The following is a 13,529-nucleotide window of genomic DNA, read 5'->3' on the forward strand; positions in this document are numbered from 1 at the left end:
ATTCGATTCGATATTCGTAGATATTCGATTCGATATATATATATATAGGGTGTGGTTGTAGAGAGAACTACATTATTTGTGAGAACGGGAGAACCATCAAATCTAATGCATCCACTGTAAAAATTAATACATTCGCTGTTAAAATTAATGCACTAAAAAAATTTAAAAAAAATGCTCCCTTCAGGATTCGAACTCAGGATCTGCATTCATCCAACAAGATGATGCATCCACCGTAGATCTTGATGATCGAATGGCTGAAAATGATTCTCTGGTCTTCTTTTATTTATGGTTCTTTTTTGAACCTTTCCCTATATATATATATATATATATATATATATATATATATATATATATAATTTTAATTAAAAATTTTTAATGTTTAATTCTGACCCTTATTGTGTATATATACTATATATATAGAATATCAATATTTAAATTATTATTTTTGTAATATCTCATTTTTTAACCCTCTCTTTAAAAAAAATACTAGTAAAAAAATAGTGTAGCCCTAAATCTAATTAGCAGCCTGCCGTGAAGCCTCTTCTTCCCCATTTCAAAATTGCAATTGAGGGTTTGAAAAAATTGCTACGCCGCCTCTTCTTCCCCACGTAAGTCGCCGCGCCGCCCTGTCGATCGTCGCCTCCATCGCTCTCTGCCCCACCCCCGCCGAAGATCTGCGCCTGCACCGCGCCGCCGCAGCGCCTGCACTGCGTCGCCGCGCCACGGCGCTCGTCGCGCCTGCATCTGCACCGCGCCGTGTCGCCACCTGCATCTGCATCGCCGCCTACTCCAGAGATTGCACCGCGTCGCAGGTCTGCTCGCCGCCCTGCTCCAGAGCTTGCACAGTGTCGCCGCACCACCTGTACCGCGTCGCCGCGCCCCCGCCGAAGATCTGCGCCTGCACCGCGTCGCCGCGCCTGCATCTGCACCGCGCCGTGTCGCCGCCTGCATCAAATTGGGTTTGATTTTTGTTTTCCAATTTCGATTTTATGTTAATGTTTGTATCCAAAAATTGTGTGAACTTTGCCGTTCCATCTTTCTACTGTTGCTTTTGCTGAAGGAAGCTGCAGATTTTAGTTTAATGGTGATCCATGGAAGTTTTGTGAAATTGGAGGCATATTACGAACCCAGATTTTTTTCACTTCAGATTTTCGAATCGAATATTTTCGAATCGAATCATATCGAATACCATTCGAATACTCGAATCGAATATTCGGAAAAACAATTTAAGGAACTATTATACAACGAATCGAATACTCGAATCGAATCGAATAACTCGAAAATATCAACGAATCGAATCACGAATCAAATTTAATATTCGAACTCGAATCGAATCACGAATCGAATAATAGTTTCATTTCACGAATACGAATCGAATATGTTGATATTCGCTTCGATTCGATTCGATTACAACCCTAGTGGTAGGCAACGTTCCTGGACAGCGATAAACGTATTGCACTCATCGCCTTTCTGTCCAGCAGCTCCCACTCGTCCGGATCCATCTTATCTGGTTTTTCTTTGAGGGGCTGATGTAGATCTTTTCCATAAAGATAATTCTCGATCTGCATCTTCCAGAAACCGAAATCCGTACCATCGAACTTCTCAATCGTAATCTTTTCGTCGCCCATCGTAACAGCACAAGAAAATTATCAGACCGCCACAAACGTGGCTTTGATACCAGTTGTTGGGAAATATACACAAATAATTCCACCCATTATCAAATCGAAAGCAATATCAAAGATATAAATTATCTAAGACGGGAAAAATAATGACACCGATATTTAACGTGGTTCGGCCAAAGTGCCTACGTCCACGGACCCACCCCAATATATTAGAGAATCTCACAAAATGAGGAGTACAACAATACCACACTGTATTTTGTATCTTGCCTACACAGAGGCTATCTCTCGACTCACTTTTATCACTCGTGTTTAACTTCCACACTGAAGTTTTCTCTCACAATATTTTCTCACTCTCTAGCACTTCTTTCACAAGACTTCTTTTGTGAATTTTGGGATACTCTTCAAGTTGCTGCGATGCACATATTTATAGCCTCCATTTGTTGATTCCACCTCACATCCCAACTTTCTCAAAGTTGATTCCACCTCACATCCCAACTTTCTCAAAGTTAATGGGGCTGCACTTTCCTCTTTGGTGGTGGCAAAGTTGTGGTGGTGGCAAACAACTTTCTCAAAGTTGTGGTGGTGGAGCCTCCATGTTTTGGCTAACAGAATCTGGACAAGAATTAATCATGCTGAAACCAAAAGACACCTGTATTTCAGGTTCTCAAAGCATATCATCTTTCCTACACCCTATTTCACCACAATTTATGAACAAAAACCTTTGCAAATGCTTCCAAAATCAACAATACTAGAATACACTTTGAGTGTTCACGAATCCGGACAAGAACTAATCATGCTGAAACCAAAAGACTGTTAGCCAAAACATGGAGGCTCCACCACCACAACTTTGAGAAATTTGTTTGCCACCACCACAACTTTGCCACCACCAAAGAGGAAAGTGCAGCCACATTAACTTTGAGAAAGTTGGGATGTGAGGTGGAATCAACTTTGAGAAAGTTGGGATGTGAGGTGGAATCAACAAATGGAGGCTATAAATATGTGCATCGCAGCAACTTGAAGGGTATCCCAAAATTCACAAAAGAAGTCTTGTGAAAGAAGTGCTAGAGAGTGAGAAAATATTGTGAGAGAAAACTTCAGTGTGGAAGTTAAACACGAGTGATAAAAGTGAGTCGAGAGATAGCCTCTGTGTAGGCAAGATACAAAATACAGTGTGGTATTGTTGTACTCCTCATTTTGTGAGATTCTCTAAAATATTGGGGTGGGTCCGTGGACGTAGGCAGTTTGGCCGAACCACGTTAAATATCGGTGTCATTATTTTTCCCGTCTTAGATAATTTATATCTTTGATATTGCTTTCGATTTGATAATGGGTGGAATTATTTGTGTATATTTCCCAACAACTGGTATCAGAGCCACGTTTGTGGCGGTCTGATAATTTTCTTGTGCTGTTACTATTCATCGTGAATAGTGATTTCGTTGTGAACAGTGATTGTTCTTTTGTAATTCTTAGTATGCTCTGTGGTTGCAGTAATTACTGAACCTCCACATCAGAAAAGAATTACTTTGAGAAAATTATCTTGTTTATCAATTGGGAGCAGTTACGATGGGCGACGGAAAGATTACGATTGAGAAGTTCGATGGTACGGATTTCGATTTCTGGAAGATGCAGATCGAGGATTATCTTTATGGAAAAGATCTACATCAGCCCCTCAAAGAAAAACCAGATGAGATGGATCCGGACGAGTGGGAGCTGCTGGACAGAAAGGCGATGAGTGCAATACGTTTATCGCTGTCCAGGAACGTTGCCTACCACACGACTGGAGCAAAGTCAACAAAGGAGATGTTGGCGATTCTGGCGGAGATGTACCAGAAACCATCAACTGCAAACAAAGTACATTTGATGAGACGATTGTTCAATCTAAAAAAGTCCGAGAGCACACCAGTGCAGAATCATTTGAACGAGTTCAATATGATCACCACACAGCTGAGCTCGGTGGAGATCGAGTGTGATGATGAAGTTCGTGCCCTAATATTGCTATCTTCTTTGCCAGAAAGTTGGGCCGGAACAGTGACAGCAGTTAGCGCTTCATCGGCAAAGGCAAAGTTGCACTTTGACGAAGTAAGAGATCTGATGATCAGCGAGGAGATTCGCAGGAAAGAATCTCCATCTACTTCAGGGTCAGGGACTGCACTGAACACGGAATATCGAGGAAGATCGAAAGGAAGGCAGAACAGGGGAAGGTCAAAGTCCAGAGGAAAGAGCCAATCCAGGACGGATAAGGGTTCAATCCAGTGCTGGAACTGTGAAGAGTTCGGGCACTTTAAGAATCAGTGTAAAGCGCCACCGAAGAAAAAGGATCACAAAAAGACAGCGAACGCAGCCACAACAGAAGATGTAGGCGAGGCGTTGGTCCTGAGCGTGACCAGTCCGATGGAGTCGTGGGTGCTGGATTCTGGAGCGTCTTTCCATTCATGCAGTAATGAAGATATAATTGAAAATTATGTCTCTGGCGATTTTGGACAGGTGTATCTTGCTGATGATGAGCCCTTGAAAATCGTGGGAAAGGGAGACGTGCGAGTTGTGACATCCAACGGATCCGAGTTGAAGCTGAATCAAGTCAGACATATTCCTGGACTGAAAATGAACTTACTTTCAATTGGGCAGCTTGATGCAGAGGTCTACACAGTGACATTTGGCTGCAGTAATTGGAAGATAATCAAGGGAGCTATGATTATAGCTCGTGGAAAGAAGGAGGGCACGTTGTATATGACAACTAACTCCAAAGATTGCATTGATCTTGCAGGAGGAGTGAACAATGCAGATTTGTGGCATTGTCGGCTTGGCCACATGAGCGAAAAGGGGATGAAGATAATGTGTTCGAAGGGTAGGCTGCCTGGCCTGGAAACTGTTGAAGTTGGCCTGTGCGAGGATTGCGTGTTCGGAAAGCAGAAAAGGGTAAGCTTCTCGAGAGGCGGCAGAACCTTGAAGACGCAGAAGCTGGAGCTGGTCCATAGTGATCTATGGGGACCGGCGCCTGTAAAATCCCTTGGTGGCTCGGAATACTACATAACCTTCATTGATGATTCCACTCGAAAGGTATGGGTTTATTTTCTTAAAAATAAATCCGATGCATTTGATACTTTCAGGAAGTGGAAAGCCCTTGTAGAAACTGAAACAGGGCTGAAAGTAAAGTGTCTACGATCCGACAATGGAGGAGAATATGAACTTAAGGAGTTCAAAGACTACTGTGCTAAGAATGGGATTCGCATGGAGAAAACCGTGAGAGGAACTCCCCAGCAGAATGGTGTAGCAGAACGGATGAACAGAACACTAAATGAGCGAGCAAGATGCATGAGGCTGAAAAGTGGGTTGCCTAAGATGTTTTGGGCAGATGCAGTTAACACAGCTGCATACCTAATCAATAGAGGTCCATCAGTTCCATTGGAGTTTCAGATACCTGAGGAAGAATGGACAGGAAAAGAGGTAAACCTATCTTTTCTACGCATCTTTGGATGTGTTGCTTATGCTCATATTGATCATGTTAATAGAAGCAAGTTAGATGCTAAATCTCTTAAGTGTACATTCATTGGTTATGGTGGAGACGAGTTCGGTTATAGGCTCTGGGATGAGCAGAACCGAAAGGTTATTCGAAGTAGAGATGTGGTTTTCAATGAACAGGTGTTGTACAAGGAAAGAGTGAAAGCATCTAGCCCTGGCAATTCTGATTCCCAAGTAGTCGAGTTAGACATCTCAAACTCGAGTGGGAGCAAGGAGAGCCAAAATTTTGAAGAGGTTCCAGATGAGGAGCCAAGAACCCCACCACCAAGCAATCCGCTGCCAAGACCGGTTAGAGAGCGACGTGCACCTGATAGGTACTCGCCCTCTAACTTTTATTTACTACTTACTGATGGTGGTGAGCCTGAATGCTATGCAGAGGCAGATACTGGTAGTAATAAGCGGATGTGGAGAGTTGCTATGGATGATGAGATTGCATCTCTTATCCTAAACGGCACTTGGGAACTTGTAGAGCTCCCGAAGGGGAAGAAGGCATTGCATTGCAAGTGGATCTATCGAATTAAGATTGAAGCTGATGGTAGCAAACGCTACAAGGCAAGGCTGGTTGTCAAAGGGTTTGAGCAACGATACGGTATTGATTATACCGATGTGTTTACTTCTGTTGTGAAACTGACCACTATTCGTTTAGTGTTGAGCATGGTAGTTGCAGAAAACTTGTTGTTACATCAGATGGATGTAAAGACAGCGTTCCTTCATGGTGATTTGGAGGAAAACTTGTACATGACACAACCCGAGGGATTCGTGGTGAAAGGAAAAGAAAATCTTGTGAGCAAGTTGAAAAAGAGCTTGTATGGCCTGAAGCAAGCTCCGAAGCAGTGGTATAAGAAGTTTGACAGTTTTATGTTGGAGATTGGCTACGCGAGATGCCACGCTGATCATTGTTGCTACTACAAGAGGTTCGACAAAAGTTATCTTATCCTTTTGCTATACGTTGACGATATGTTGATCGCAGGAGCTGATGCAAAGGAAATGGATAAGTTGAAGAAGCAATTGTCTGAACGATTCTCCATGAAAGATCTTGGAGAGGCCAATCAGATTCTTGGCATGAGGATCAAAAGAGACAAGGCGGCAGGAAAGTTGTATCTTTCACAAGCCAACTACATTGAGAAGGTATTGAAAAGATTTAACATGCAGAATTCGAAGCCGGTGAACATCCCGTTGGGTTGTCACTTCAAGCTGTCGAAGAAGGAGTCGCCATGTACAAAGGAGGAACGTGCCGAGATGATAAAAGTTCCTTATGCATCGGCAATAGGCAGCATTATGTACGCCATGGTGTGTACAAGGCCAGATATTGCACATGCAGTGGGAGTAGTAAGCCGATTCATGGGTGATCCGGGCAAGCAACATTGGGAAGCAGTCAAGTGGATTTTTCGTTACTTAAGAGGTACCACGGACAAGGCTTTATGTTTTGATGGCAAGAGTGCCAAGTTGGTTGGCTATGTTGATGCAGATTTGGCATCAAATGACCTGGAAGGTCGGAAGAGTACAACCGGGTATGTATTTACTTTTGGTGGTACTGCTATTTCTTGGTCTTCTAAGTTGCAGAAGATTGTCACGTTGTCTACTACGGAAGCTGAGTATGTAGCCGTGACGGAAGCAAGCAAGGAGATGGTATGGTTGCAGAATTTCTTGGGAGAACTTGGGAAGAAGCATGAGAATAGTACACTCTTTAGTGACAGTCAAAGTGCTATTTTCTTGGCTAAGAATCCAGCGTTTCACTCAAGGACAAAGCACATTGAGTTGAAGTATCACTACATCCGTCACCTGCTGGAGATGAAGATCTTACAACTTGAGAAGATCCAGGGAAGCAAGAACTCAGCCGATATGTTAACCAAGACAGTTGGCAAAGAGAAACTGGAGTTGTGCTCAACTTCAGTTGGTCTTCTACAGTGAAGACAGTAAGGCTGCTGCGATGATCAAGGTGTGAAGACAGATTAAAATCAGTCTTCAAGTGGGAGATTGTTAGCCAAAACATGGAGGCTCCACCACCACAACTTTGAGAAAGTTGTTTGCCACCACCACAACTTTGCCACCACCAAAGAGGAAAGTGCAGCCCCATTAACTTTGAGAAAGTTAGGATGTGAGGTGGAATCAACAAATGGAGGCTATAAATATGTGCATCGCAGCAACTTGAAGGGTATCCCAAAATTCACAAAAGAAGTATTTTGAAATAAGTGCTAGAGAGTGAGAAAATATTGTGAGAGAAAACTTCAGTGTGGAAGTTAAACACGAGTGATAAAAGTGAGTCGAGAGATAGCCTCTGTGTAGGCAAGATACAAAATACAGTGTGGTATTGTTGTACTCCTCATTCTGTGAGATTCTCTAAAATATTGGGGTGGGTCCGTGGACGTAGGCAGTTTGGCCGAACCACGTTAAATATCGGTGTCATTATTTTTCCCGTCTTAGATAATTTATATCTTTGATATTGCTTTCGATTTGATAATGGGTGGAATTATTTGTGTATATTTCCCAACAAAGACATTTGTATTTCATGTCCTCAAAGCATATCACCTTTCCTACACCCTATTTCACCGGATTTTACGAACAAAAACCTTTGCAAACGCAAAACACAGCCGTACAATACCTCCATTTGCACAAAAGGAATCAACAAAAACTATAACACATTTGAGTACTCAGGAATCCGAATCGTGATGAAACCAAAAGATACTCGTATTTCAGGTCCTCGAAGCATATAATCTCTACGACACCCTATTTCACAATAAGCTACAAATCCACACTCTTGCAAACGAAACCAGAGTCGAGCAATACCTCTATTTTCTCAAGAATCTGGAAAAGAATTAATCGAGCTGAAACCAAAGCACAACACTTCACTTCAAAACACATATATGCATACACTCAGAAATTCTTAACCAAACAATGAGTAAATATGTGGTTGAAACCAATGAGCACGAACACACATCAAATTACATATCCAGCAATCTCAAACTCGATCTCTATTTCAGATATAACATTCACCAGAAACGATTCTAATCATCAATTGATTCACGGAATAAAAATATAGTACATGTTTCAGCAATTTCAGAAATAAAAATAAAAAGTGAATAAAGCGCGCGCGAGCGCGGGAGAGAGAGAGAGAGAAATGACCTCTGATTCCGAGCAGCGAGGTTGAGGAGCGCGAGGAGCGCGGCCTCCCGAGCTGCGAGGGGAAGCGAGCCGTGGAGCATCGAAACGAGCGGCTCGATAGCTCCGGCGGCGGCGAAGCGGCAGCGCACAGCGGACTTGGAATTGGAGCTGGACGACTTCCTGACAAGCTTCCTCACATCCCTCGCCGCCTCGATTTTCGCTCTGAGATCTCCGCCCTTGAGCCTCCGCGCCGCCTCCTCCACCATCATCTTCCGGCTCCACGACGAAGCGTCGTTACTACTGCTGTTACTCTCGCTCTCCTCCTCTGCCTTCTTCAGCATTGCCTCCTCCTCGTCGTCCTCCTCCTCCATCTCTCTCTCTAAAACCATGGCCGGCGGGTGCTTCTCTCTCTAGCTGTCGGAATGTTTGGGGAATGATACGTCTCGCTCGGAGATGCGGTTTTTGGACGTTTCGCTTTAGATGTTGTACCACTTCCGTCTGCGGTGGGGCTGCCTACGGTTCCTCCACTTCCAAGAGGGATCATAATTTTCGCATCGGTCCCCCACTTTTCGTCATTAATTACAATTTAATCTTTTTAGTTGAGTGATTTAATGTTCTTACACAAAATTGATAATTATACAAAAAAATTCATATAATTCTTATATTGTTATACGAATTGTATGAAATTTTTCGTATAATCATCGAAATTTTAATCAAAATTTATAATGTTGTCGTAGTGTTTAGAGTATTTTATATTTGATTTTATGTAAATAATGATGGTATACAATACTATTAAAACTTATTAATATATATTCACATCGTAAAATTTGTTCCATATAAATAATTTTGCGTGTACATTTTAATTTCGATATACGGCAGTCCCTTTCTATTTTGTTGCTTTATTTACTTTCTCTACATTGTCAAAAAAAGATATAAACTTTAAATTTGCAATTAAATTGTAGTTTAGATCGCTTTATGAATTTGATCAAAATTAAAAGGTTCGTGCTCTCTTCATCCACAAAAAATTCACAGTAATTTTGATTTTAGTTTGTCCATGAAAAAAATTGCCACCATTATTTATAGTAGTAAAGTCTGCACAACTTCACTCGCATTTAAAATGAATTATTTACTTCACTAATAACTTCGATCACATTTTATTAAAACTTGTATTGTCCACGATGTGATAACTTTTTCATAGACGAGGGAACAGAAGCAACAAATAAACATGTCAAATACCAATATCTCTAGAATGTAAGCACCTACGACAGTGGCCACAACGTTTGTAAAAGAAACTAAGATCCAAGATCACAAACACAAATACGAACACGAATAGACGATGCAACGAAAACAAATAAACTCAAAAGAAACCCACCCTTCAAATAAAACACGAATTCGAACAAACACAAAGGTTATGAATTCGATTTCCACCTACGGCAAGCAAACAAAATCCAAAAACATGATCGGCCGAATACACGAGCATGAACACAAACACGAACAGACGAAGCAACAAAAACAAATAAAATCAAAGAAATCCTCTAAACAAAACACAAATACGAGCGAACACGAAGGCATGCTTCGAAGCCCAAGGAGGTATTTTCATTTAGTATGATAAATTTATAGTATCATACAGTAACTGCTGTCACATTATATAACATGAACAAATCATTTTTGTACATATCAAGAGTGTTCATATCTACCTGCTATTTTAGCCGTTGGGGCAGTCACGACGCTGCTGCTCTCGTGCCCATTTTTGCTTCGAGCATTTTCTCATATTCTTCGATAGACCTGAAGAGCTCCGAGAAGTTCCCCTTCCCGAATCCTCCACATGCGCCCTTTTGGTAGATCTTCCCTTCTTCGTCTTTCATCATGCACCCTATTCTCTGAATTATCTCTATGAAGATGGTCGGCCTGCAAAAACGAGACACTGCAGTTAGTTACAAAAGAAGTTATATGATCAGAACGTGCTACGATTTAAAGAATTTGGAAGCACTAATATGGTATGAATCCATAATAATGTGAACTATGTAATTTGCAAAAAAAGCTCAGATTTGGATAGTGTAAACAGGAAACTCAGATGAAGAACTAATCTCATCATATGTAGTTCGTGGTGGGTGGAGGAGACGAGAGAAGCGATAGCAAGTAAAACGACATATTAATCACAGAGGAGAAAAAATAGCACATGTCAACAAACTTTTAGTATAGAAATAGGGAATGATCTAAAATTCAAGTTATCCTTGCATTTCCTAGTCTCAAAATTTACTACTCCCTTCATCTCCAAAAACATGCGCAATTTATCGTTTTGGGATGTCTCCCAAATATATTCACTTTCTATTTTGGACATAACTCAACTCACAACAAAGTGGGACTCCTTTTCACTCAGACACATTCACCTAACATTTCTTATAACACGACCTCTACAATTTGTGTGGTTTACAACACGGTCTATTTAATAGTCATGTCATACACCACCGAATCAGTTAAAGCATTGTTATTATATGCCGTTACCTCTTAATAAAACTATATCTCCTAAATTAACAATCAAAGTCCAGAATTCAGCTTAATTAATATCCCATGATAACATTCTAAACTACTACTCATCAAGAACAGCAGAATTCAAACGCAACAAAAATTTGATCGATGTTGCATACAACACAAATTGTAAAGGTCATGTTTTTGGTGTCAATATTTAAAAGTCGCATCGTATATGAGTTATAAGGTAGTACAATTACCCCTAAATAAAATAAAATCTCCTAAACTAACAATCAAACTCCAAAATTAAGCTCAATCAGTATCTCACAATCACATTCTAAAATACTAGTGATCAAAAACAGCAGAAAGCAAAAGCAACTAACTTTGAAATACCAACTCAAAAACAGATCAAAACTGCAACTACCCAATCTAAATCATCCCAAATCAAAGCTCAAACCAAAACCACAACTACAATCATGTTGTAAACAACACAAATTGTAAAGGTCATGTTTTTGGTGTCAAGATTTAAAAATCGCATCATATATGAGTTAAAAAAATGGTGCAATTACCCCTAAATAAAACTACATCTCCTAAACTAACAATCAAACTCCAGAATTCAGCTCAATCAGTATCTGATGATCACATTCTAAACTACTAGTGATCAGAACAACAACTAACTTTGAAATCCCAACTCAAAAACAGATCAAAACTGCAACTACCAAATCAAAGCTCAAACCAAAAGCACAACAACTGCAATGATCAAGGTGATTGATTACCTATCACCAACTGGTTTGGTGAAAATCTGCAGCAAAGTCCCTTGATCATCCCTATCCACCAAGATCCCCAGCCTCTCACACTCCTCAATCTGCTCATCACTGAGCACATCCCCCGCCCTGCTCTTGAGATTCCGGTAGTAAGTAGGCGGTGGCAACGGCATGAAGTCGAACCCGCCCACGGAGCTCCTCTTCCTCATCTCCATCAAAGTCTTGAAAATGTCCTCACTCACCAACGCCAAATGCTGCACCCCAGCCCCCTCATTGTGCTCCAAATAAGTCTGGATTTGGCTCTTCCTCTTCATCCCAAAAACCGGCTCATTCAAAGGGAAAAGCACATTTTCATTGTTGTTCGCCAGCACCACCGAATTCAGCCCGCTCTCGGCCGTCCCGACATCGGCAGCCGTGAACTCGGCGAACTCGTGGAAACCGGTGAATTTCTTTAAGTATTCGGCGGCCGGTTCGAGCTTCGGCACATTGCCGACAGCGTGATCGAGTCTTCTAATCCCATAATCCAGTTCTTGGTCGTTTAACACCGGCTCGAAGCCGGGGAGGAGCCACTCGTTGGCGCCGCCGGCGGTGCTGATGTAGCGGAGAACGGAGTCGCCGTACAAGTGCACCTCGGCGATGGAGGTCTTGCCGTCGGAGAGGAGGGCCGGCGGGGACACGGGAATGGCGCCGCGAGCAACGGAGGCGGCGTAGGCGGAGGAGGCGGAGTCGACCTGAATTGCGACGGCGCGGACGGCGAGCCCGTGGGAGGAGGTGAAGGCGAGGTGGGCGGAGGGGGCGAAGGTGGGGATGGAGGCGGAGGAGGGGTCGGCGATGGAGGGGGAGTAAGGGGCGGTGAAGAGGAAGGAGAGCTCGCCGGAGCGGAGGAGGTAGGAGGCGTGGGCGGAGTTGCCGGTGGAGAGGTCGGATTTCGCGGCGAGGGGCATGCCGAGGCCCCACGAGAAGCGGCGGGCGGCGTTGGTGGCGTCGCCGCACCAGAACTCCACGTGGTGGAAACGGTGGACGGGGAAGTGGTCGGACCTGGGGTTGGCCCGGACGACCAAATTCTTGCGCGCCGCCGGCTTGAATCGGCCGTGCACCACAGCGGGCTCCACGGCGATGGTGGCGGCAGATTCTTGGCCCATTGTTTGGGTGGAGGAGCTAGATGCTTCGAGTTTTAGAGTGAGAGTGAGTCTGCGGTGGTGGTGGCGGCGGCGGAGAGGTGGAGCTTTTAGAGAGAGAAATGAGGAGAGAGAGAGACGTATACTTGTCATATGAATGCAGCTGATAGCCACAAATATTTTTATGTTAATGGGTTTATATACGTGTTCGTTTCTTTCTGTTTATTTATAGCAACGGAATTTCCCGTTTTGCCACTACTCATTAGGGGTGGGAATTTCGGGATCGGGTAATCGGGTACCCGATACCCGACCCGAAAAAATCGGGTATCGGGTACCCTATACCCGATAAATTAGGGGTCGGGTTCGGGTATTTAGGGTGTTAAAAAATCGGGTATCGGGTATACCCGATCGGGTATCGGGTATACCGGAAATACCCGATTTTTTAATTAAATGTATTTAAATTATATAATTATTTCCCCTAATTAAATGTATAATAAATTATATAATTAAATAGCCGATTCTTCAATTCCCCTAATTCCTTCCTTTCCCTATTTCCCGTCTTTCTCCTTCCTTTCCCAGTTTCCCTATTTCCCTTCAATTCCCCGCCCGGCCTTCCCTTCCGGCCGCCCCACTCGCCGTCGCCCCTCGCTCCTCGCCAGCCCGTCATCGCTCCCCTGCTGTAATTGAAGTCCCAATCTCAGCCCTAAGTAATCCCTCCCCTGCTGCCGCCGCCCCCACTCCAGGGAATAAATCCCTCCCGGTCTTCCGTCTCCGCTGAGTCGGCGCCCCTCGCCGCCCGTCATCGCCCAGACCAGAGTCAGTCGCCGGCGAGGAGCCATGCCGCCCAGCCTTCTCTTCTTCTTCTTCTTCTTCTTCGAATCTTCTTCTTCTTCTTCTTTTTTTTTTTTTTTAAATACAAATTTTCTGTCATTTGA

The 13,529-nt window shown here is 43.1% G+C and overlaps 1 protein-coding gene across 1 annotated transcript; it reads right to left on the reverse strand.

Moving 5' to 3' along the window:
- Window positions 1-8,062: 8,062 nt before the first annotated feature.
- Window positions 8,063-12,791, reverse strand: LOC130989668 (4-hydroxyphenylpyruvate dioxygenase-like). The gene is made up of 2 exons (XM_057913711.1): window positions 11,489-12,791; window positions 8,063-10,151 (listed from the first exon to the last, which is right to left on the reverse strand). The coding sequence occupies exons 1-2, from the start codon at window positions 12,745-12,747 to the stop codon at window positions 9,965-9,967; spliced, it is 1,446 nt and encodes a 481-aa protein (XP_057769694.1). The 5' UTR covers window positions 12,748-12,791; the 3' UTR covers window positions 8,063-9,964.
- Between the last annotated feature and the right edge of the window lie 738 nt (window positions 12,792-13,529).

The sequence above is a fragment of the Salvia miltiorrhiza genome, chromosome 6 (assembly GCF_028751815.1).
Source record: "Salvia miltiorrhiza cultivar Shanhuang (shh) chromosome 6, IMPLAD_Smil_shh, whole genome shotgun sequence".
Lineage (NCBI taxonomy): Eukaryota > Viridiplantae > Streptophyta > Magnoliopsida > Lamiales > Lamiaceae > Salvia > Salvia miltiorrhiza.